Source organism: Ciconia boyciana, chromosome 2 (assembly GCF_034638445.1).
Source record: "Ciconia boyciana chromosome 2, ASM3463844v1, whole genome shotgun sequence".
Lineage (NCBI taxonomy): Eukaryota > Metazoa > Chordata > Aves > Ciconiiformes > Ciconiidae > Ciconia > Ciconia boyciana.
The window spans coordinates 101,219,273-101,243,527 of NC_132935.1; the positions used below are offsets into that span (position 1 = coordinate 101,219,273).

At 41.6% G+C, this 24,255-nt stretch overlaps 1 protein-coding gene across 1 annotated transcript in view; it reads right to left on the reverse strand.

Annotated features, from left to right (window-relative positions):
- The window catches only part of MBOAT1 (membrane bound glycerophospholipid O-acyltransferase 1), a 58,179-nt gene that overhangs the window by 8,574 nt on the left and 25,350 nt on the right, over positions 1–24,255 (reverse strand). The window contains exons 4-9 of the mRNA XM_072851391.1: positions 20,689–20,784; positions 11,079–11,134; positions 8,795–8,849; positions 5,932–6,115; positions 4,087–4,279; positions 772–875 (exon numbers count right to left, since the gene is read on the reverse strand). Of these exons, the coding sequence (XP_072707492.1) occupies positions 772–875; positions 4,087–4,279; positions 5,932–6,115; positions 8,795–8,849; positions 11,079–11,134; positions 20,689–20,784 (688 nt within the window). The remainder of the gene's footprint in view (positions 1–771; positions 876–4,086; positions 4,280–5,931; positions 6,116–8,794; positions 8,850–11,078; positions 11,135–20,688; positions 20,785–24,255) is intronic.

Sequence of the window (24,255 nt, forward strand, 5' to 3'; positions counted from 1 at the left end):
TTTTCACATCTCACTGGCATTCACAAAATATTGTTCAGGGAAAACAAACTACATTGGCCATCTTTTGCATTAGAGAAACAAACATAAATAGCTTACAAAAGACTAATGGGTGTTAAAAGTATACTGCAGTCACAAGAAACATGTGCGACAGATGTTTTGAGAAACAGTGTGGTTTGCTGGATGGAGCTCTAGATCAGCAGCCATCTAAGCTCTATGTGGCCCTGCTAGTTTCCATGCAGGTTGCTCAGTTTGTACCTGTTATCGCTCCGACCCTTGCCTTTCTCCATTTACAAGAGGCACTCCAGGCATGTGCAGGGACCCAGCGCCCTTGCAACTGTCTGTGCAATGCCTACTCGTGGCAGCCTCCTTCACTACCACCACCCATCTCAACTGGGTTACAAAAGTGGAAGGCTGTTATAAGTAAATAAACAGAATACACCACAGATGGTGGAGAATCATAGCTGCAAGCAATTTATTGACCTGCTGAACTCAGCTACAATCTACAGTAATTGACTGCTCATTTATTAAACATCCGATTAATCATTTATTAGCCCTCTATAAACTATTTAGAAATGCAACCTGAATAAAGAGTGTGACGAAGGCTGCGTGACAGATGCTTTTTATCTCCCCAACAGATACAATACAAAACCTCTCCATGTTAAAGAGGGGCAGCCTGGTGCCATGGACTTATTTTCCTTCCAGCAAAGCTCCTCCCCATTATCATACTCATTTCTCTATAATTATGCCAATGCAGCCACTCCTTTAACTCACCTCAATGTTCCAGATATTTAAATTGGACAACAGGTCCCAGCGGAAAGTGCCCCTCTCATCGACTCCACTGAATCCATAACCAGCTGCATTGTTGACTGCATCTGCTGCAATGTCAAAGCAAATCAGGTCAAATCAGACTCCTGGAGGAGCAGTGTTTTCTTACAAGCCAGTATGACACTAAACACACATTCAAGCCAGCTTTATAGCAATTAGCATCCTCTCTTTCAAAGAGAAGCTTCCTCTTGGCTTCCTCTTGTGCTATAAGGTGACACAAGAGTTGTTTCCTCAAGAGGAAAGACTAGCTACTCCTTGGGCAGAAGAAATAAAAAAATAAAATAAAAATAAAATAGCAATGGATAGAAATAACTTTTCCCATTATTTTGCTTTTATTATCAATCTGAGGTAGATATACAATAGTTGCCATAAAATGAATTAGCATTTTCCTCAAAAGGGTACCTGGATGTCACAGCATTTTCCAGAATTCAGAAAAACTGTAGTGTCTTAAAGACATGCTTACCACTTCTATTGAGTTCCAACATGGTTGTTTTAATTAAGACTTTCATACAGACTTCCACAGACAAAACCTTTTGCTAATCCTGTTGCTCAGTGCCTCCCTAAGTACCTCACCATCTCTACAAATCAAATATTGAGTAACTTCAATTACAGACTTAACTACTTTAAGTGCAAATAAAAGCTTGGGTAACGGTAGGCATTTCACACGCTGCACTCTTGCTCTTTCCCAGGGCACTGGTCAACTACCTCCCCTCTCAGCCTTGCCTGGGAGCCATCGCATCACTGGGTCTCAAGATCCTGCTTTTAATGCACCCCTGCCAGAAATCCTCTCTCGGAGTACTAAGAAAACAGAAGGGATTCGTTATCTCTGGATCACTAGATGTAGTCAACACTGAGGATTGGAAGAAAAAGGAAAGCGAAAATACAGGTAAGGCTTTTCCTTCTAGATCATTTACAAAATACAAGCCTGATTAAGTTATGCTTTAAAAAGCTCAGCATTTCTTTCCCAAGAATGAAAACTGATTTTGCTTTGTAAGTGCTATGAGTACAGGTACAAGCTCATGGAGGAATCCCAAAGCACAAAACCAGGGAGAGAACCTAATTAACAGCAACAAGACTACCAATAAATAAATAAATAAGCAAGCAAGCAACCTTCTCTAACCTGAAACTTTCCATTTTATTTTCCACTTTCCTAAACGAGCTAGATTTTACTAATGAAATAAAGGTCTCCAAGTTTTTAATTCTCTCCCTGTTGGGGGGGGGGGGGGGAACAAACCACAAAAAACAACCAAACAACCCCCCTGCCTGAAATTGGCCCATAGGACCCTGCCCAATCGCAGAGACTGGGGTTGTGCATAACTGTCACCCCAGAGCAGGGGGAGTCCTCCTGGATTTGCTCCTCCTTGCTCTAAGGGTGGCAGGGACTGCTTAGTGTTTCTTTGCCAAAAGCAAGAAACCAGAAATCCAGGGACATAATAATATAGCAGACCCGTCAGCCTCCTCTTCCCGAGCTGCTGTCTGCAAAGCAAGGTGTGAAGCGCAGAAGAATCACAGTTGTCCACCTGTTGCCTTTGCTGTAACACCCTCGAATTGCTCACAAAATCCCAACCTCCGCAAAGCCCAGCAGAGGTTTCCCTGCTGACTTGAACAGCTCTGGCATATTGCTTTCACAGCTCCTTGGATGCAGGCACTCAGTCCTGAATTGGTTTCATCGACAGCTCTGAGTTACATTTGCAGCCACATTCCCATGACTATCGCTAATGCAGCGAGAAGCCGAATTTTCCGTCTTTCCATGGATCTGGAGGAACTCAGCAGCGTGGCTCTCACACAATAGTGTGACTGTCCTTTTCTGAGAACAGGAAGTGCTTATCGGCTGTTTCAGCAGGCACTTTTATAACGCCCTGGGCCATGCCACCAGGACCTAAACTGCGAAAGGATAAAGTGTCTGCTGTTCTGCTGCCTGGATTTGTAATATGAATAATAGAGGCCTCACCCTCCAGTATGCAATGCATGCCTTTCCCGAAACCCCTCATTTGTAAGATACTTCTACAGCCTCTATGGCTTAGTCATGTCACAAATCCAAGTTCAGTTTATCTCTTCGATAACAGACTTTTAGATAACTATAATGCTGGAAAAAAAACGGAGGCAACAATTTAACATTGGATCCCACAAAAATATGTTTCTGAGCAAGCAATTCTTTATCCCAAAGCCTTTCCCATCCCACACATGCCAGTCCTGGCTGTCTTCCCTTGATCTGTCAGTTTTATTCCCAGCAGTTTAACCACAGCCTCGCAGTGAATTTCCCTGGCTCTTTCCATCCCATCTCAATGACACTCTTCTCAGTTTCAGGTGTATGCATTGCTGGCTGGGCTTTCAGGATCTCCCCTACACACAAAGTCTTGTAATATCAGCAAAAAAATCGAGTCTCTCAATTTTCAGCCTGGCCTAGAAGGATTTGACTCCTCAGACATAGATGGGAAAGGTGACTTCTAAAAGGAAGAAGGTAAAATACAAAAAGATTATTTCTTTTTTTGGAAGCCACCAGTCTAGCTGGCTCCCAATAAAAGAAATTTGCTTCTCTCTATAATGAGCCCTCTCCCTTCTCTTCTTTTCCTTGCAGAGATTCCTGGGTCTTTCCCATCACCTCCTTCATTCCCAACCTTCCCCATGGTTCTCCCATCTTTTCTCTTGACCGCTCAAAGCTAACGTGTGCACAGGACCACAGAGTGCCTTAGAGGTAAAGCCTAACTTGAGCGCCCCAACAAGCACTACAGCTTTCTAATACAGAGGCATGTGCTAAAGACGTCCCATAGGAAGAGACGGGTCTGTTTGCATTATAATGTACTTGTAAAGCCTGAGCCAGTGTGACCAATTTTAACCTCCCAACCCCACTGATATAAGCGGCAAATTATGAATAAAGCATAAAAATCCAGGTTTAGAGGAGGCAAACTTTTTTTCCTAAGAATTCCTGTAAAAATTATTTTGGTACAATTACAAAGTTTTAACTAAGAGGAAATTGTTACATTGACTTTACTGGCAAGAAGCTGAAAAGCAGATTTGGTTCCAGAGGCAGGGGATGTCAGACAAGCTAGAAGAGATTTTATGCACACTTTTGAAAACTTTTGACTTGTCCCCACTTTAGTGGGGTCCAGTGCCTACAGGAACACAGGTGCATCTCCCATGGAAACTACAGGTCTAGGGACCAATTTATTTTTTTGCCCCCCCCCCCCAATGTTTCAGACCGTCTCCCCCATTTATGAACTTACTTTTACCTACAAAAATAAGTGATGTAGCCAGACTTACCTAATGTCCATGCAAAGTAATACTTTGGTTTTGCTGCCTGTGTTACAACATACAGGTAACCAAGTCTTGACAAGAAGGGTGTTTTATCAAGAAATTCATTATCAATAATATATGCCATAGGAAAGTTCTTGGTAAGTGTCAAGAATAAAATGAGAGATACTAGTGTGATACACAGCTTGTACATCACTGCTCCCTAAAAAGCACAAACAATGAAACATTAATTAGAAACATTTGCTCAAGGGGGAAAAAAAAAGGCAGTACTCGTGACATACAAAAACAATGCACATTAAGAACCAATAAAGTTAGCAGTGACAAAGTTGATAATAATTAATTTAGAAGAGGTAACAAAGAAAAGGCCATAGTCAAAGCTTTGGTTTAATTTGTTTTACTGAACTACCTATAGATAGGTACAAAGGACAATTAAACATCAAAATCGGTGATGAACTTCACGAGAGACTCCTACATCAGCTAGTGGAGGTCCTGAAATGAGAAAGGAAACAAACAAAAACACAAACCCTACAATGTAAAGGAGAAATCTTCCCTATATGGAATGTCATCTCCTGGAACTAAAGACTGGATTCCTCCTGGAAGCCAAAACCATTGGTATTCAGTACAATAGTAGGTCTTATTGCCCAGCTACCATCCACAGATCTTACTAAAAATCACTTGCCCAAAAAGTGTACATCTTATACAGCACGCATACCTTCCCATGATATAGGGTATCTGCTATGCCATACTGTTTTCTGTTACTGGTCCCTAGCTTTCTATATACTAATATTATTGACAATCATGTCAGTAGTTAGAAGCTTAATTTCGAATACACATCAGGAGTAAACTTTCCTTGATACAGTCATAATTATAACGGTAAATCTGGCACTTGGGTACCATGTAAAAATTGACTCATGTTCTCAAAAGACTAATAAAAGTCTATTGAAACAACAATGCATTTTTTGATCCTAAGTACTCTTTTTACATCTTCTTCATATTCAGGAATAAGTTAATGTGCAATTATCTTTAAATAGTTACAATGCAGATTTTAATATTCTCTGCTGACTTGCATCTAACACAATATGGGCCTTATTCTGACCTCAGTCAGACTAATGTAAATCAGAAGTAACACCACTGAAGTGAGTAGAAGTACAACTGTGTGCAACAGGAATCAGGTATGTATAGGCACATACTCAATTCAGAGGAGACATTCTGCACACACTCACAAAGCTATACATTCACTGTTGCCTTAAGGTGAGAGAGAGGAATCTGATTCTCGTGCTATGTTATCCTGCCTTACAAGAAGGTAATTTTATAAGCAGGTCTTAAGTAATATTAAAAAAAATAGAAAATAAAACTAGTGTTAATGGTATATGAAAAATGACCTCCAAGTCATCTTAAAGTGTGAGATTCTCTTGCAAAGCACCTGGACAAGCTACAGTTTCTGATTAGCCATGATTCACGTATTTCTAGTATCTCCTGCACTATGGGTAAGACTTGGCTTTTTTTTTCTTCCTGACATTTCCCCTTCTGTCTGGAGCTGAACTGCAAGTTCTCATTGTCAGAACCTGCAGACTGTTCCCATCACTGCACAAAGGACACCCATTAACCAGTGACCCGTCTTGCAAGCCAAATGCATTTGGGGAATTCAAGAGGAAGACACTAGCCCCTTCACCCCTGACCCCGTGATAAAAACAGCAGCCACTTCACCCACTTCACAGAAAAAAACCCACTATAATGTTTACTGGGAAGATAATCCAAGAATGTTTTTTCTTCTTACTTTTTAATTATGAGAATCATGTACAAAGCTGTACCCGCCTGCCCTTTGCAATAAATCTTTGTCATTTTAAAACTTACAGTTGGAGAAGGATCAGGAAGTCTGTCATAACCCTTCTGCTTCCAGTTCACTTCTAATAGTTTCATGTGCACATGCCTCCCTTCAATGAAGGCTATATAATCCTTGTAATTGCTGCAAGGCCCAGCTATGATGCTCATAAAATTGAGGAGATAGCTTAAATACTCCAGTAAAGAAGGTCTTGTCCTGTGAAAAATCATCCACACACAACAAAACAAAACACCAAAACAAGGTAAAACACAGCAAAGGCTTTCACGAATGCTTTTTGTTGTACTGTCTGCCTCAGCCCCCAGCTCTCTCCTACCACCCTCTCCCCAGCTGAAAGCTCACTATATCTGTTTTGGAGAAGATGAAGCACAGCCTCTCTTATATCCCAGTGATGTCTGGCAGATGGCAGTCAGAACAAGGGTGGCATGGAAGTGCGTAAGCTACAGGTGGACAAATGCTACCGATTTGAAAAGTTGTAATCTTATTACTAGAAACACTTTAGTTAAAAACAGTCATGAAGTTAAATACCCACTCTCAAACAAATTGACTTGCACATTTTAAGCAGGCCAGCAGTACCAGGAGTGAGAAGCTGGTAATTGTTTTTGGACATCTGTCCGGTATGTCAGGGACCAGTAACGGCTGGCAGACCACAAGCTGGGTAACGCAAGTCTCACCAAGCAGTGCAATGCCGTACCTCGCCTTGTTACGCAAACCACGGGGCGGGGAGCATTGAAGACCAGGACTCCCAGGCCTGAGATGAGCTCTCACCCACCCTTGAGTTGAGCCTTTTGAAAAATGGGAAGTGTGATGTGAGACATAGAGGAAGAGAATGAAGAGGCACTCTGTCCTACTGTGCAAATAAAGGAAGTAATTGCCTGGATTGCATCATGAACAGGAAAAGGAACTAAGGGGAAAAAACACATAAATCAAAAGACAGCTGAAGATGAAAGTCAAAGAGAGTCCATCGTGTTCGTTATTTCCATTTAGCAAGTTCCTTGGGGGGTTTTACATTAGATGTAAAATGAAGAAGATTCACTGTCCTTGCTACAGATCAGTAGGATGGAAAAGAAAGACGCACAGGCCTCTCACCGCTAGTGTAATTTGTAAATTGTTGGGCTTGCTTTATTTATGTGGCTGAAAACACCAACATCTAAATTCTGCACTGAATTCTGTGCAGAATCTCCGCAAATGTGGTCACCATCCAAGTAAACGAGGAGTTCCCAGATGAGAACAGAAACTAGGGCACAGTGTTTCAAGAGTTTCCTGTCCAAGACACAGATGGACACGCATAAACCAAAATCCACTTAAAATTCTTTCAGACCAAAACATAAATTTCTAGCAGAAAAACTAAGCAACAGTTGAACATTTGCTGTTGCCTACTTTTATTCTGAAGCTGAATTAGTTGAATAAACAGTTAGCTTAGCCAGGATTTTCTGCATTCACCCTGCTGGTTATTGTAGATGTTAATGCCTGAACGATATATTCTCTGGTGAAAGCATTTCACAGAAAGATCCAGCAAACAATTTGGGGTAAGGCTCATCTTTCTGTTCTGCAAAATCAAGTCTGTGATTTGGGCTTCTGAGCTCTACAGTAAGATTAAAAATAAAGTCATTAGTTTCAACTTAGATTCTGCACGTGGGTGGGTGGGGAGACATGAGCAATGCACGAAGGAATGTACAGAGGATGAGTGAGAAACAAAAACAGACCAAGAACAAGAGGGAAGACAAAAGGCTGTATTACCAACGGGGATTTAAAACTCTTCAGTTATGACTTGTCTGCCACCGTCACTTGAGCTATTGGCATGTACTTTTCTATTATGAGCTCATCTACTGTACAAGGAAAAAAAAAAAAAAAAGCTTGTTTGGCGAGAATTTGACTAGAATTAATCATATTGTCACAAGAGCCCAGTGCAGTTAAACATTATGGTGTGAGCTTTAAAAATAGACACAAAGCTATGGGTCACAGTGAAAGTTATACGAGTCTCCTTACAGGATTTTTGCTTTTCAAGAAATTAATCCCTTCTTACTTTTAGAAGCTCATCGGCAGATTTTCTGATGGCTGAATCTTCTGCCTTGGAAATTAAGGAAATAATTTCCTTGGCCTTAAACAAACACTTCATGGTGAAAAGTATTATTGTTCTAAGACTAATTCTATTAATTCTAAATAGAAAAAAAAAGACGCACAAGCATATGATCAACATGCAGTCTCCCTCTGAAAAATGAGAAGACTAGTCACATAATGTGAAGGACTAGAAGTATTAACGTTAGTTAATAGGAGGGGGATAGGAAAAAAAAATTCAGTGTCCAAAAATTATGGCAAAGAAAAGTAGTACTTGAAGTACCAGAATCAAACCAAAATGGATTTTTACTACGCAGTGGTTTGCGGACAGGAGTATTCTACTTGGAAAAAGAACATATCACAGATAAGATGAAGACAACAGCCAAAAAGTCCATATAGTACAGTCCTAGCCTGAATATAAGAGTTGATTCAGCAAAGACTAGTTTTGTTGCATATGGAGTATATATTTAAGTCAATGAGATGCTGCCAAGTACTTCAGTGTTTTACTGACCAGCACAGGGTGAATAAAAGCAGAAGTCCTGGATTGAAGAAATCAGGAATACAGCAGAGAAGCTATGTTTGTGTAGGGAGGGCACTGACAGCAGCATTACAAAAACAAAACTGCTTAGGGAAATTGAAAAAGCAGGTAGGACTTTTGGCTTATCATGGACTGGAAAGAAGCAGGGAACATTTTCATGGCTGGGCCACTAAGTTGGTCCTGACATTGCAAAGGGGGGAAAAAAAACCCCCAAAACCCAAACCCTAAACTTCTTTGGATTAAATTAAACACAAATCACTACAGGAATTAATAATCCTTACTTTACAGCAAGCCGATTTTGCTCAGCAGTGAGTTCCTCAGCTTGTCTCCCTATTCCTAGAGAGAAAGAAAAGTCACATTAGATTTTTCTGAAAGCCAAAGAGTGAAAGCTATCCCCAAAGCCTTATGTTTGCATCCCACAGAAAACTTTCTAAAGCCATAAGCGTCAAGATTTCTTTGTCACAGGCAGCTGCAATGCAGCTCAATTCCTAACTTTTAGGTCAAGTATATTCATGTTCTACCCTACCTCTTTACCCAGTTCTTTCCCTCATTCCCCCTTTCTCACCCTTGCTACGCTTTCAGGAGGAGCAACCATAGCACTCCCCCACACACAGTGCAACTCGCAATGCCACCAACTGGCAGCGACCCCCAGCAGCCTCTACTAACAGTGCTGGGCTGGAAAAACCTCTGTTCCAAGAAGCCGCTGGCTCATTTAAGCACAAGCCTCCCGCTGGCTCCTTGGTGAGAAATGGAGCATTTCACAGCAGGAGGAGTGGGCAGTGGAAGAGAAGTGGGCTCCCAGGAAACAGAAGCTCCGCTGGTGTGAACGAGCAGCCCGGCTGCCTGCTGCTGGAGCAAGCCTAAACACACACATCAGTAATAACCTGGAATTGTACAAGGTCCAGACTGGAAGGGCAATCTCTTGTTGAGTGCACGAGACCTTTGGGGCCAGAGGCAGAGCACAGACTCGCCGTGCGAGGAAAACTATGGAAAAATCTTGTGTGATGGCCAGTGCGTAAACAGATGTTGCTCATAGCAAATATCTCAAAACCTTCACTCTGAAGCTTTAGCTGTGCATACTGTGAGGAATCCCACTGGCTTCAGCAGAACAACTCACCGCGGGATGAATCACAGCACTTGATGCTGAGCATGCATATATACATCATCACAAGATCAGGGGCTTGGCATCAATTAACACTACTGTTCTAAACGTACTGGCCATAATTACCGATACACACACACACAAGACCCATTTCTTAAAAAGACTGCTGATAAGCTGCTCATTTCCATTCTCTCTCCGCTATTTCAGTTTATAAATACTGGGAGGGCATGAGTTCCAGGGAAACAATTAAGCACTTAATTACTTAAAGGGCTGGGTATTTTGTTTGTCTGTTTCCATTTATGAGCAGCTGCGTTAAATTTTTACAAATAGAGATTTGCCACTAATGCTTGAACTGCAAGCTGCCTCCGTTTGATCAACTGCTCCATATATGGATGTTCACAATGTAATGAGCCTTTTCCACCATCATTAATCTGTAGGATTTCTGGTTTGCTTAAAATGCTCCTGCCTCCGCTGTTATCTTTTCCGTTCTGTCTGTTTGTTTACCTTCAATATTCTAGGTGTGCATCTAGGCCGCACACCACTGTGGCACACAGCGATACCTGAGCTGGCTAGCTTAACTAAGAGAAGCAGAGAAGCCCCAGTGACATGAATGTCAACGACAAGGTCCATTAGCCGAGCTTCAAGCTGCACCCATTATAGCCAGCTAAAAGCACTGACCCACTTGTGTAAACTTGGCTTGCAAACAATGTCAGACCCTGCAGTCTGTGGTGTGGCCATCACCTAAATCCTAGATCATAACAACTCTATAGCAGGCTACTTATTTAGTCACCCACAGCTTATAATGCAATGGGCCTTGGACCATCCAAAATTCACACTGCAACATCAGTAGACATGAGCAATAACAGTACTGATGACAATTGCCATTTCTAGCCTTTGCACTGTACTAGACACAGGCATTTTGCTGGGGAATAATAGCGCTCTTTGTCACAGCACAAGACTGAAGACAATGTTATTTTGCTTGCAACTGTGCTTCTCCCTGCAGTGGGAAAAAGCTACTGAATTCCACCTCTTGCAACTCATGGAGTATATTATCACTGAATATATCACTGATAGCATATTTTTGCTACATTAACATTAATGACTGAACCTATGTATCAAACACAGCTCTTGACTGTTGAGAATCAAGAACAGCTTCAGAGAGCTTAATGGAGATGCACTGTAGCATCTAAACAGCAGATACTGGTACTAGCTAAAATCCAGACTGGGCCCCAACGAAGCAGAGCCCCCAAAGGGCAAAACAGTTTTCTTCATTACTGCAAAGACAGTTTGATCCTAAAGAACTGATCAAAACTTGAAGTTCCTCGTTTTCCTCCACAAAGCATTTTTCTTCTTCATTTGGAGCCACTTGCTGAACTACATTCATCCACTCCGTAACTCAAACACATATTGTGCTGGAATAAAAAGGCTGTCTTCAGGCCATGGGAAGAGATTCCTTTTCTTACCATCATGTAACTGGCATGCAAGTGTTGTGATCTTCTGTGTAATTATCATTAGGGGACTATAAGAAAGACAGAAACAACAGTTACATGTCTTGTAATACAAATGATGCCCAACTTTCTTACTCAATGTCCTTATCCCTTTAAAAAGCATAACTGTATTAGCAGCAACAAGTGGAAAACATCCAATTAAAAATGAAGGAGGAACTCAGGCATAAGACAATTGCCTGGGTTCAAAACAACCCCACAGTAACTTGCATTGGAATTTTTAATTGCTAAGTGCGCACAAAGCCTTATTTTATGTCTCCCCATTCTGCAGCAGTGCAAATTGCAATTCAGAAGAAATTGTACCAGTAGAAAATACCAGCTTCTGCAGTCCACTGGGTCTCCTTTCAGGCAAAGGCCAAATTCAAGCCCTGTATGATGCAACCCTAGAATACAGCAATGCTGCTGTAACATAACTCTGGCTCTTCTTACTGTTACTCTCCTATTGTCTGTCTCCTCAGTGCCCTAAAAAAATGTCGAGTCTGCAGATACACATGCTTATTTCCCCACATGAATAGCCCTATCAATTAGGACTACGTGCAAATACCAGAATAGCTGTCAGCATAGCAGAGTTTCCCACTTGCTTTTTGGCCATGCAACTGCCTTGTGGACAGGCTGCCCAAGATGTACCATCCAACTGGGAGTGTTTGGGCATGGGGGATCTGGAGCCTCCCAAAAACATGAGCTAGCTGTACCAGAGCCACACTTACAGGCTACAACTTTGGGGCCAGCAGCTTTGGGGCCAATCAAACAAGCAGCGCAGGAATAGCCACTACAACTTATTCCTATTATAATAGGGCTGCTTATACTTCCCGTAGCCAGCTTTACAGAGCTTCTTAGCACTGTAGGCAAATGTTGAGCTGCTGCAGCTAAGGAATAGAAAAAAGGCAAAACTCAGCTTGGTGGCATCAGGAGCTGGTCCCCATGAGGGTAAAGGACACAGCCAGGAGCATTCACAGGTACGTAAGAAGAAAGATGGGGGGAAAACCATGGGGACAACTAACCAGTCCCTCCTAGGCAGAGGCTCCAGGGCTAACTGTGGTCCATATACAGCTTCTAAGGGCTGTGGAGCCCTAAACACAAAACCCAGCGCTGAACACCTGTCACCTGGAAGGACCCATGGCCAGCAAAACGAGGGACGAGCACCTGCTAACACTGCCTCTCCCCATCTCTCTGCCACTGGAGACACCAGCACAGGGTGCCCAGATCTCACACTACCTATGAGACCTTCACAACCGCAATAGCCAGGAGGTTGTAATGGGTGATGAGGATACATCATTATTTTAAAAGCAATAATTGTCATGATTATATGAAAAAACAGTTCCACAGAAGAGATTTGTCTTCACTGAGGGTTAATACAATGGATTGTTTCTCAACTTGGTGATAAATTATCAACATAAACCATACAGAAGTTTCTGCTTGAACACAAATGAGGTCTTCAACATGGAAACTAAAACCCGAGTTTGTGTACATGCTGTTTACAGATTTTGACCAGTATATGGAACTTCTTAAAGAGACATAGATGATTACTCCAAATATGATGGCTATTCATTTTAAATATTGTAATATATTTTCTGGAATTCAATGAAAGAAAGAAAGCTGAAGGGTTTTTTTTAGTTCAAGCACTGTATTTTCCCCACCGATTTCTCAAGGTAAGGGAAAAAAAAAAGTGAAAGTTACATTGAATGATAACTCTGTCTAAAATAACAGTCAAATATTAATGTTCTGCAGAGACTTTCAAGACATTTTGAATCATCCTCGACTAAATCAACCTACTGGTTACAATCAAATGTAAACCCAATGGCTAAGAAACTGTTGGCAATCTGATTATCCCACTATGATAAATCAAACTGATTTTCAAGATAATTAATATGCTGAGCATGGTAAAAACAAGAATACTGGGAAAATACATTCTTTCACCATAAGTGGTCTTTCTTTTTTTTTTAATACTAAATATGTCTGATCTTTTTCAAGAGTCCACGTGTAATTCTGTGTGGGTAGAGTAATTTGCATTTTCTACCCAAAAACAGAGAACATGCAATATCAGCCAATTTCTTAATCAGAAACTATTTTTATCATTTCAGCAGTCTCTACTTGAAATGTCAGTAAAAAAGCTTGCACATAAAATCCAGAACAAGCTTACATATACACAGATCTGGAATACAACCGTAACACAAGAGTTTGAACAGCAGCTCTCCTTGGGTCACCTAGACCAATGGACGAATTCAGCAATGACTTTTCACCTTCCGGACAACTCCAATATTGTGAAACAGTCATTCTAATTTTTATTCCAATTCGTCTTTCAAGAAAAATTATTCATAAGCTGTTTTCACCATTATCTTCAACATCCTATTTCTCAAAGTAGATTTTCCCATTCAGACAAAAATTTAGCTTTGCTTTCAAAGATACATAAATCCTAATCCTTTAAGCATACGAAAAAGCAGATTTTTTTAATCCTTAAGAGAGACAGAGGCTGTCAGTGAACCAGCGGTTCTACTGCAATAAACACAGATTTTTATTTTGTCAGTGCCTGACCTTTTAGCTTTATGGGCAAACACTAACACTTGTTTCAAATGGGTTCAATTTGTTGCATATGTTTCTTACGGCAAGCACTTTATGACAATATTGAAGTGGGTAACTTTAAACCTCAGGCTCAGAGCCAAAACCGTATGCCTTTAAGTGCCTAAATTTAGACACTTGTCTTAGAATATTGGGCCCCCCACCGTAAGCCAGAGAGAATCAAAATGCAAACAGTCCTGATGTGCTGATTGACTGAGGGAAGCAGAAGTGCAGCCTGCACTAAAGTCATACAGCGTATAAACATGGAGAAGAGAGAGGTCCTCTTCATCTGTATTAGGAATTAATCGCCTCACCGACGGCACATTGTAACCCGGCAGAACAGGTCAGCCTCTCATGCACCTTAATCAGAAAAGACGGACGGTCTGCCTCCCTCAAATCCCAACTCCAGAGGAGACAAGCGAGCACGAAAGTGACGCTGCTGACACCGTGGGTGGGATGGAGACCCACAAAGTGCACCTGAGATGCCTTCAGTTCTCTCTCCTGCCATCATCATGTTACACATCTAAGTATCTCTTCTATACCCTACTCGGGAAGGTGGAAACCTACTGTACAGTGGCAATGGCATGACACCCTCTAAATCTTTCACAAGATCTGTATCAGATATCATTAAACGCTTCACACAAAGGATAAGCAAGGTTTCAGGTGAACAGGGAGCATATTCCTCCTCCCTCACCTGTCTACCATTCCCCCACTGACTTGATCTCACTGGGGGACCAAGCCTTTGCTGCAAGAAAGGGCAGAGCACATCAAAGCAATAGCAGTGCTGGAGCTCTGTCATCTTCTTGCACCCCTTTGGAGTGTGGGGCCCCTCCACCTTCTGCACACCCACACCTGTCCCACTCCTCCCTGGGGACTCACCAATCTCTCCTCATCACGCACACAGACACAGAGCAAGTCTAAGACTGTTTTTGTTTCTTCAGAATGAAAAATAGTCCTTTCCCCCATATTTGCAGAGCAATGCATGAGGACGCAAGTCCTGAATCAATATTAAAAATTAGATAAGAAAAATACATTTAGTTTAGGGGAAAAATTAATATCATCATTTCCTAAATACACATGCGAGTTTTGATTATTAAAACTTGGTAGTACCAGAGTATTGAACCGTCATTTCTGTTCAGCCTTTCAGGTAACCTCTAATTTTAAACAGCAGTAAAACATTGAGCAAGTTAATACATAAAATACAGCATCATATCACATATAGTCAACTGTTTCTGACATAATAATATTTTAAACCTTAGACTCTACTGGAAAAAGCCAGAAGTACTACAAACAAGAAGGGGAGTTAACAAAGCTATAAAGCTTCCTATAATCTTTCTTTCTCCCAAATTTTGAGATACACAAGTTATTGGGAGTGGGGCAAATTATTAGGTTGAATTTAAAAGAAAATCTACCTACTATACTTGCATTTACAGACGAAGCATGAAGATCTACCCCTAGAAAGAGGGTATTTGAAACAAAACACGTATTTAAGAAGCCTAAATGACTTGAACTCGATCATATTTGAACACCTTCCAATTGCTTTGCAGCTACACGCTAAGTGCTATGACTCTACATCCTCCTCACCCACTACATTTACAAACTAGCACAGAAGCACAGAATTAGATTTACCTGTGGTGTGATTCCCCTCGCCCCATGTTTTATATATTGGGTAAGGGTTTAATCTCAGGTTGTAGCTGCACTGTACCTCCTACACACAAACCATAGTGGCCAACTTTTAATTAAAAAAAAAAAAAAAACAAACAAACCAAAAACATCAAGAGATTGTCCCAGGGAGTCAGTATGAAATAGGAAATTTCAACAAATAAAAAAACCTCCAAAACTGACTTTACCTTACATTAGATGCCTTGAAAAACAACACAAGACAAAGATGCAACAGTTTACAGAGAATGCTCAAGAGAGGGTTTTACCCCCCTAATTAAACCTTCCAAATGAAAACATACCAGTTAATGTCATTTTTAAACATGGCTTGCCCCAACGTAATAAATTTGCCCAGAAGCACAGGCCAGTGGAACTAAAGATGTCAGCATCGGTTGTAGCCTGCTGTGGGGATCCTCCCTGTATCACAGCCTGGCTTCTGCACTGAGCAAGCTTCGATGCTCATGAGAGAAAAGACATTTACCAAGCAGAGTCTGCCTGACCTTAGGTAATCCCATGGAGGAGTCTGGCACACGCTCACTAGAAATAGTTTCCACTGACCTGATTTCACTAAGAGAGGAGGTGGAGTCAAAAGGCTCATTGCAGACAAGACTCCAAAACAGCAAACATTTATTTCAGGTTTATCTCTTTAGCCCTGAAGCCATGACGAGAAGTTCACAGTCACTCTCCGCTACGGCATTAACCGTGCTGCCGAGGTGATCGCCGAGCCAGGGACGCCACAACGGCTTCACTGGCAACGGGCTCTTACTTCTGCTTTCGACAGCAAAATGAAGAAGTGCTGAAGCACACAGAGGAAAAATATTTCAGTAAACACGCTCATGCCTCCCTAGCAACTTCCTATTTGCTTCGTGTGTTTTTCTGGTGAAAGCTCCCAAAGGGCGTTTCTTACGCCTTCATGATAGAAGCATTTCACTTAGAAGAGTATTTACTTCTGGAGAAGTGTCCTGGGATGCACTAGATACGTGGAGCTCTCTAGTACTAACTGCCTGCTTGAATTTTGGCTAATTCCTATATCGCAGCTCTTGCAGGGCTTCTGTGTAACCAATGATAAGTGATCTCGGTGCAGCCTGAAGCGGACAAACACCCAGAGGAGCAGCCAGGCAGCGAGCGGGCACAGAAAACTGCCTGAGCTCCCCTTACTCACCCGGCACGTGCGCTACTGTACTGCCTCTGGGGACTCGCTGCGGACCCAAGCTAGCCAGAGCTGCTGGAACATACGCTGCAGGCAACATGCTGCACTTCATGCATTTAAAAGACGAGAAAATAAAAATAACCAACTGAACTCGCAGGACCAGTTAGTATTTCTGCGTTGTGTTTTAACATGGTGGCAGAGTACATCTATGTTTGTTTCCACCAGCAAATGTATTTGCTTTGTAAAAACTGGCTGTTGTACATTTGTTCCTTTCTTTTGTGGTTGATACTAAGCCACTGAGAAGAGGGAAAACCAGCAACAAAGCACTAACCACCCGACAAAAATTCACTGCCTGAAGTGACACTTGTTACTAAAGTATCTGCTTATACGGCTTTGCGAGGGGGGTCTTTCAATGACAATCCCTTTCTAAGCGGTTTGCTGAGAATGCTGCTGCTGTTCTGCATTTGGCATATAGCTAACATGTAAAGACATCCATTGCTTCTGGAGAGTGATGTCCACCAAAACACTCATGTAGTAAGAGGTACAGATTTGACATCTGTGGGGAGGAAAACTGCTCGAGACTCCTTGATAATTCAGCTCTGGTCTCTCTAAAACCAACAGAAGACTGAAAGCAATGACAGTGTGTGTGGTGATTTTCACAAACTGACTTTCTTTTCTATAAGGAATGGCACCAAGAAACTCACACATGCACGACAATTCCCTGACATTCACCGAATGAGCTGCAATATTAGGAAGTTTTGCTCAGACACTGCAAGAATTCAAAGAAGAAACCAAAAGACTTTTATGGTCTTAATCAAGCAAAGGATTAAAGCAGACACAGCTTCATATGGATGAGGAGCTCCTCTGAATTCTGTCCAGATGATCATATGCATATGGCATTTGTTCATGTAGCTTGCTAGATTGAAACCATATCTATTACTAGTTTCCAAAAATCCCAGTCAAGATCCCTTGATTTATTTTAAACTAATTTCTCCCTAAAGCCATAATATTACCATACTCGGTCTGAGCCTGTGATACACAGAAAAAAACCCAAACTGTGTGTTAGTATTACCATTTTTATAAAGTTGTATAGAAACCAGGCAACTTACCAGCATAATCCTCTTAGCATAAAGAAGAAGAAATAAGAGAGAGAAAAAGAGAGAGAAAGAGTTAGGATTTAGTATTCCTAGGTACAATGTATAAATGCCATGGCAAACCAAGCAAAATAAAATATGCATGTTTCTCTCCAAGACTGATTTGAATTAAGGGGGAAGCACAGCATTCAGTTATTTTACAATTTGTGTTCAAAACCTAATAGTTTTCTTTGAGAAAGTACTCAGAAGAAAATACCTAAATTATGTCACCACATTTTTGTGAAGTAATATAAATGAAAGAACTTTGATAAAATATATATACATTTTTTAAAAAGTAATTAAAATTAAAGTGTATCAAACTGGAACTGATTTTCATTGAAACCTGGCATGTAGTTAAAAAAAAAAAAGGACTTTTCACCTAAGTACTATGCAATACATGAAACACTCTTAAATCAAGAAATTGCTGCAAGCAGCTTGAGTACAGTTTTGATCGTGGGAGTCAGTGACCAAACCTACCCCTTGCACGAGTTAGAAGAATTAACTAGTCATTAGAAGAGAACAAGTTTCCTTACTTCCTAACCTTGAAGTGGTGAGTCACAGTTTGATTTTCCATCTTCCAGTTTATTTAAGGCATGACTCAGAAGTTACCTTGTTCTCCATCCATCTCTACCTGCATTTTAGAAGCTCTGTTCTCAAAATGGGGGGGACTCCAAGCAAATAGCACAACCAACTATTACTAAAGAACCAAAAAAAATACATTTGCAAGAACACATCAAAAGGGTTATGCATGCAAACTGTTAAGTGCACAAAGCAGGTCAAGAGAGCAAACAAGGTATGCCAGCTTTCAGCACCGACACTGGGAAACACTCATTTAACACCTGGCTCGTCACTTTAGGGGACTGACATTGGAAAGCTGATGGCACTAGAACCGTCTACGTGCCTATCTGATGTGGATTAAAACTTCCTCCTTGCAATCAGATATCACTAGAGATTTACGGGATACTGAGACCTCAAATACAAGTCAGCAGATGCCAGGCTTTTTGTTCCCTCTTAAAGATTCCCTTAAATCCAGTGTATATCCCCAGCCACGTTTGCCCAAAAGGGTGGGAGGCTGAAGGGGATGGGCATCACTCCACGGATTCTGTCTCAGTTGTTTCTGAAGTCCTGAGGGAGAACTTTAAGGCCATCCTTCCAGCCAGGAGCCTGTCTGAGTGCTTCCCTATTACCATGTGCAATAGATGTGGAACCATCAAACATGGGAAAATGAGCAAGAGGAGGTTCAGTTGCTGCTCATACATGGTAAAACTGTGGTCAGGGAGTATATTTTGTCTCTCTGGGTCATCACATCTGTTTAGATATGTGCATAAAGCCTCAGTGGGCACATACTATTTACAGCTGAGGAAAACAGGTTTTAAGATGGATTTATGAGGCTGACCTGGGTTTGAGCACTTTGGATTGCAAATTTTTATTAATACCACTACAATATTTTTATTTATTCTTAGTTTTTAAAATATATTGTGAAGATGTAGTTCATATCCATACTAAATTTTCCAGTTGTTCACTACTTGGCAGTTTTATGTTTGACCAAAGTTTAGAAATTGGTTTATATCTTGAAGCATCAGGACAAAACCAAATAACAGAGTAAGTTTGGGTATTATTCTTTCAGTACCATTATTATCCTCAAGCTCATCATTAGATAAGAGTAGCTCCCTTTTCATTAAGAGAGCAGAAAATGCTACCTAGCCTATAACATAAAACACCACCATTCCTCTTCTTCCACCCCCAGTCTTAGCTGGATCTTTAGTAAATGTCTTCAGAGAGAGACAGCTAATACACCTCACAGCGCATTTCTGAATGTACTATTCAGAAAAGCATGCCCGCTTGTATTTCTCTCTCTGTCTCATACACACACAGAGCTATAGCGTTCCAATCCCTTTTATAGGCTTCCTGCTATGTCATGCTCTTTCAGGACATGCTTTTGTATATTAAAAGAACCGCAGAAAAAATTCTAGAACTAAATTTCTCTAAATGTATGAATTCACATTTCTGCCCCCTCCTCTAATAAAAAAACCTCAAAAGTCTCAGAAGAACTTCCCCCCCACAATTTAATTAAATGCTTCAACCCACCACCACCTCACACAGACACACATGCACACAGACAGCAAAAAAACTCCAGTTGCCTATAAGACGACAGAGGCTTGGAAGAGGCATCTGTAACTTACTGTGCCAGTTTACAGAGGTTTTTCATAGTATGTTACTAATTACTCTGTATTCAAGACATTCAATTAAACAAGTGGAATATGGATTAGCACACTGTTTTTAAATCATGCAAAAGTATACTTTCCTCTCATAAACAAAATATATAGTTAGCCGTCTATATTTTTGCAAAGCATCCTCTACTGCTTCAGTGAAATCAAATAGAGACTACAGTGTATATGAAAAACACTGTTCCACAGAAATGCATGGCACATAAAAAGTTGTGCTATTTAAACAGCAGCCACAACCTGCCCCCGTGAGAGAACCCGTAAGACTGGCGCCAAGAGCAGAAGCTGATCTCATGTCTCTCTGCCCAGGTTACCCCCCACCTCCCAGCTCCCAGCTCCCCCAGCCATTCATCCCTGCCCAAGCCCTCCCCTCCCGCCCGCTGGAGTGCCTGGGGTGGCAAACACCTTCCCAGTTGGGGCATCAAGATAAATCAGAATGGGGGAAAGGATGATCCAGAGCCAACGGCTGTGCCTAGGGGGGTGGGAGGAGAGCAGCCCACCAGGGACCAGAGCACCAGCCGTGCTGCTTGCCAGGGCTATAAGCACTCCTCCAGCTCCAGCAAGTGGCTGTGCAGACTTATCCTCCGAGGCTGCTCTAGGTGGAAGTCTAGCTAACCAAGCTCTACCTTCCTAACCAGATAGTGCCTAGCAAGAAAACAGCAGAAACAATGAGTCAATGCAAAAATCACAGTGTTTATTCCTTCCTTAAAAAAAAAAAGTCTTAGAAAAAGCTTAAGGGAAACAAAATTGCAGACGCTCCCCAGATAACATAAACATTATTATTAAAACATACTAAATTTAACTAATACTAATTGTCACAGGATCCAGCTTGCAGACTCACTCACCCGGAAAAATCTGTAGTGAGAATACCATAATGAAATATGTATATTCGGCTTATGTGGCACAACGTGAGGTATCCCATAGCTACGACAAAGGAGTACCTAAAAAACATAACATATAGAACATATAGTTATCAACACAAGTACCAACAAGAACTAGAATCACTCACATTGGGTTTGGGCTTGTTTAGGAGTGGAGTTTGATTTTTGCAAATTAGGTTGTTAACAAGTCTGAAGCTATGTTATAAGATCTGGCAGAAATTTTCAAAGAGGACTGATGGTTTTGTGTACCCAGCTGAAACATTACAGAGGTCTCTCCTCACACTGGGGGTGGGAAAAAAGAAAAGAAGAAATAGGATCACTTCAAGTTGGGTGTCATTTCAATTTCAGAGTTCCCACCTTCACATATTATTTTGAAATTTCTGTCTGACAAGTATTTGAAACCAGATGATAACTGTATGTGCGTTGCTGAAGTTATCCATTGCCTTTTTTTGTCTGTAAATGTTCTTTATTTATATCTACAACTCTTCCTCAGATCTATAAGAAACAACAATATTTCAAGTTTAAGATATTTTCTCTCTTCTGATTTTGTATAAAGGCAGATAATGACACATACCCTAACCTTTTCAGCTCTAAATGCTGAAAGATGCCCCTTTCCAGAAGAAGCATTCCTTAAGTGGAGCTTGACAAATTTACTCTCTGTTTTTCAAGACATTCACAAAATTATGTTAGGCAGGACAGTAACACCACTCTTTCTGTCTTAAGAGCTGAACAGCCTGAGGCCTGGAGGCACTGCAGCATCTAGGTGGGGCAGATGCAGCCTTTCCCACAACTAACTTCTCCCTGTATTTACCCGAGCAAGAAAGAAGATACTAGGGAGATGGATATTTGGAAACAAGACTGACAAATGGCAAGACTGGCAACCTAGACAGTGCAACGGAGAGCTGGGACACCGGAATGAAAGGCTTGCAACACATGGACAGGCCAGGACCAGGTCTACTGGTGCCCCCTGCATCAGGAGAAGATAGCCACGTGGAGGAGAAGATGCAAAGACCTACAGAGGAACGAGACTGCCCACCCTGCACACCCAGCACAGCTGAGCCATGGGAGGTCAGGCAGGCTGGTAGCACACACTGCCAAGTGGGGTCCCCCCAGACCTATGGGAGGATTTATTATGGTGGGGATCTAAAGGTGAAATGAAACAAGAGGAACAGATGACTGAAAATGAGCCAGGCCTTTGTCAAATCATGGCTGGCTTTAAAAGAAATGAGTTTTTCCTCCCTGGGGACTAATAAAGTGCAGTGTGAATGACAGTGATGAATTACAAGGCAACCTGCAGGTCACATGGCCCACAGCAAACAGCTGGATGAAAGGCAGGCTGCGGGGACATGACAGCTTCTTCAGGAGATTCAGGGCAGAATTTATCTTATTTTATCTCAGTTAGGCATCCAGTCCAGCCTCAGTGAGGTCCTTGGGCTCCCTCTCATCAATGGAGAATGGCAAGCATCCCTCCAAAGGCAAGTCACCCAGCTCAGACACGTAACTCTGATAGATGGGATAAAGCATCTAAAATAAGCCTCAATGCTTAAGTGTAAAGCACCTAGTCTGAAAGGGGGGGCAAGCAGGGAGAGATATACTGAATTGCTGCTGCAGCTGGGAGCATTTCTGATGCTAGATTAGTTTGTCCATTTATAGGCTTTGAAGGCTGGCAGCCTCACCAGAGAGCAAACTAGCAGAAAATAACCAGGGAAAGGAGCATGCAGGTTAAACTATGTGGTTTCTTTATTTCATTTGTTCACTTCCACTTGCGTTTTGGGGGGAAAAAAGCCAAGTCTTGGAGCCCCACTATGAAGGATCTAGTGCTCTTACAGGCCCTCTGTATGAACAGGTCCAGCCCCTAAACTGGCATTTTTCAAGCTTATTCTCAAGCAGCTTGAATAGACTGTTATTTTGCCAAAATTAATAACGTGGATGTACTTTGAGTCACACTGCTATGGCTAGTGGAATACAGTAGAAAAGTCCTAACCCAATCCTCCCAGCCCTCCTAAGGTTTTTCAGCCTGTTGGATTGCTATTTCACATTGACTCAAATCAACACATGACTATCTCCCAGCAGTGGGCAACATTATACGAACCAGCTTAATTTGTGTTGCAGTACACAGCTATTTTTCCCATTGTGAGTAATTGGGTAAACAGTAAGAGTGAGGGGCTTTCCTGTTGAAACTGTGCCCAGTTCCCTACCGCCACCTCAACTTGTCTAGGAAGACATAAGTAAGTATTGAATGATTCCCTCTGTAGACTTGGTTCCTCTGATCTACAATCAGTAACTCCTGCATTTCCCCCAAGTGACGGGCAGGGACAACGACCAAGAGACAAGTAATACACATTTTTAGCACCTTTTCCTTCTGGTCTCTGGATGGCATTTCTTTCATAAACATTGTCCAATTACTTTTTTTTTAAATTATTAATTACCTCTGGACTTCTGGGCTCTGCACTCTGTGAGGGGGTGGAAAAAACCTCCTTGATTAATACCTATCTTGCTGGTGCAAAACACTAGTGATTGCTATAGATGGGCCTGTTGTTTATGGTTCACATTTCTAAACAATCCTAGAGAAATCATAAGTGATGGTTCTCATTTGGATATTAGAGAGGGATCGCCTCAGGAAGCAGGGGAGATGATTATCTGAGCATCAGATCCTCAGACAGCCCTGAAGACAAGCGAAGAAAGGGTTTCCATTCCCCAGCCCAGACTGATGTGGATGTGAGCGTTCAGCAGCAGCTACAGAAACAGCCACACAGCATACAGACAGAAATCACCTGTAACACACCCAAACCAAACCACAGTATTAACCACATGCTCTTAGGGAGGCCAACACAAAAGTAAAGTGAGAAGAACTACCAGCTCGTCCTTCTAGCCTGCTATAAAGTAGCAGTTTTACAAATAAAAATTCCTATTTGTGCAGATTGATGGGAAGCAAATGACTCCACCTACACAATTTTAAACACTCCCACGTGCTGAACTCTAACAGAGAATATGGTACTCCTCTCATACCATACCCTAACAGAGAGTATGGTATGAGAAGGCTCAGTGACTGGTCAGAGAAGTTCTTCCACATGAACTTCCTCTTATTCAGTGAAAGAAGCATGTAGAAACTACCATGTAGTTTTCATTTTCATATGAAAGCGCTTTTTGGCCAGGAAGGCACTTGTTTGATAAAGCAGTTTAGGAGCCTTCCTTCCTCTGAGACATCTGTATAAGGAAAAGAAAGATCCCATGGTCAAGAACTTCACATGATGATGCCGTAAGCTTCTGCTTCAAAGCAATGACATTTATGGTACTTTCTACTTTTTCAGGCCCAAAGCCCTTTATCAAATGCAAGACTTAATTTCGTAGATCACTAAGTTAAGCTGCCACAGTGACCTTATTTGAACTACCTAACTCAAGAATAACTGGAAAATACCTAACGGCCAAACAGTAAGGGGGAAAACACATTAAAAAGGATTATCAAAAGCGATCCTCAAGGACACAAGACCAAGGAGAATATGACTTCATTATGTTTAAGAAACCAGAGGT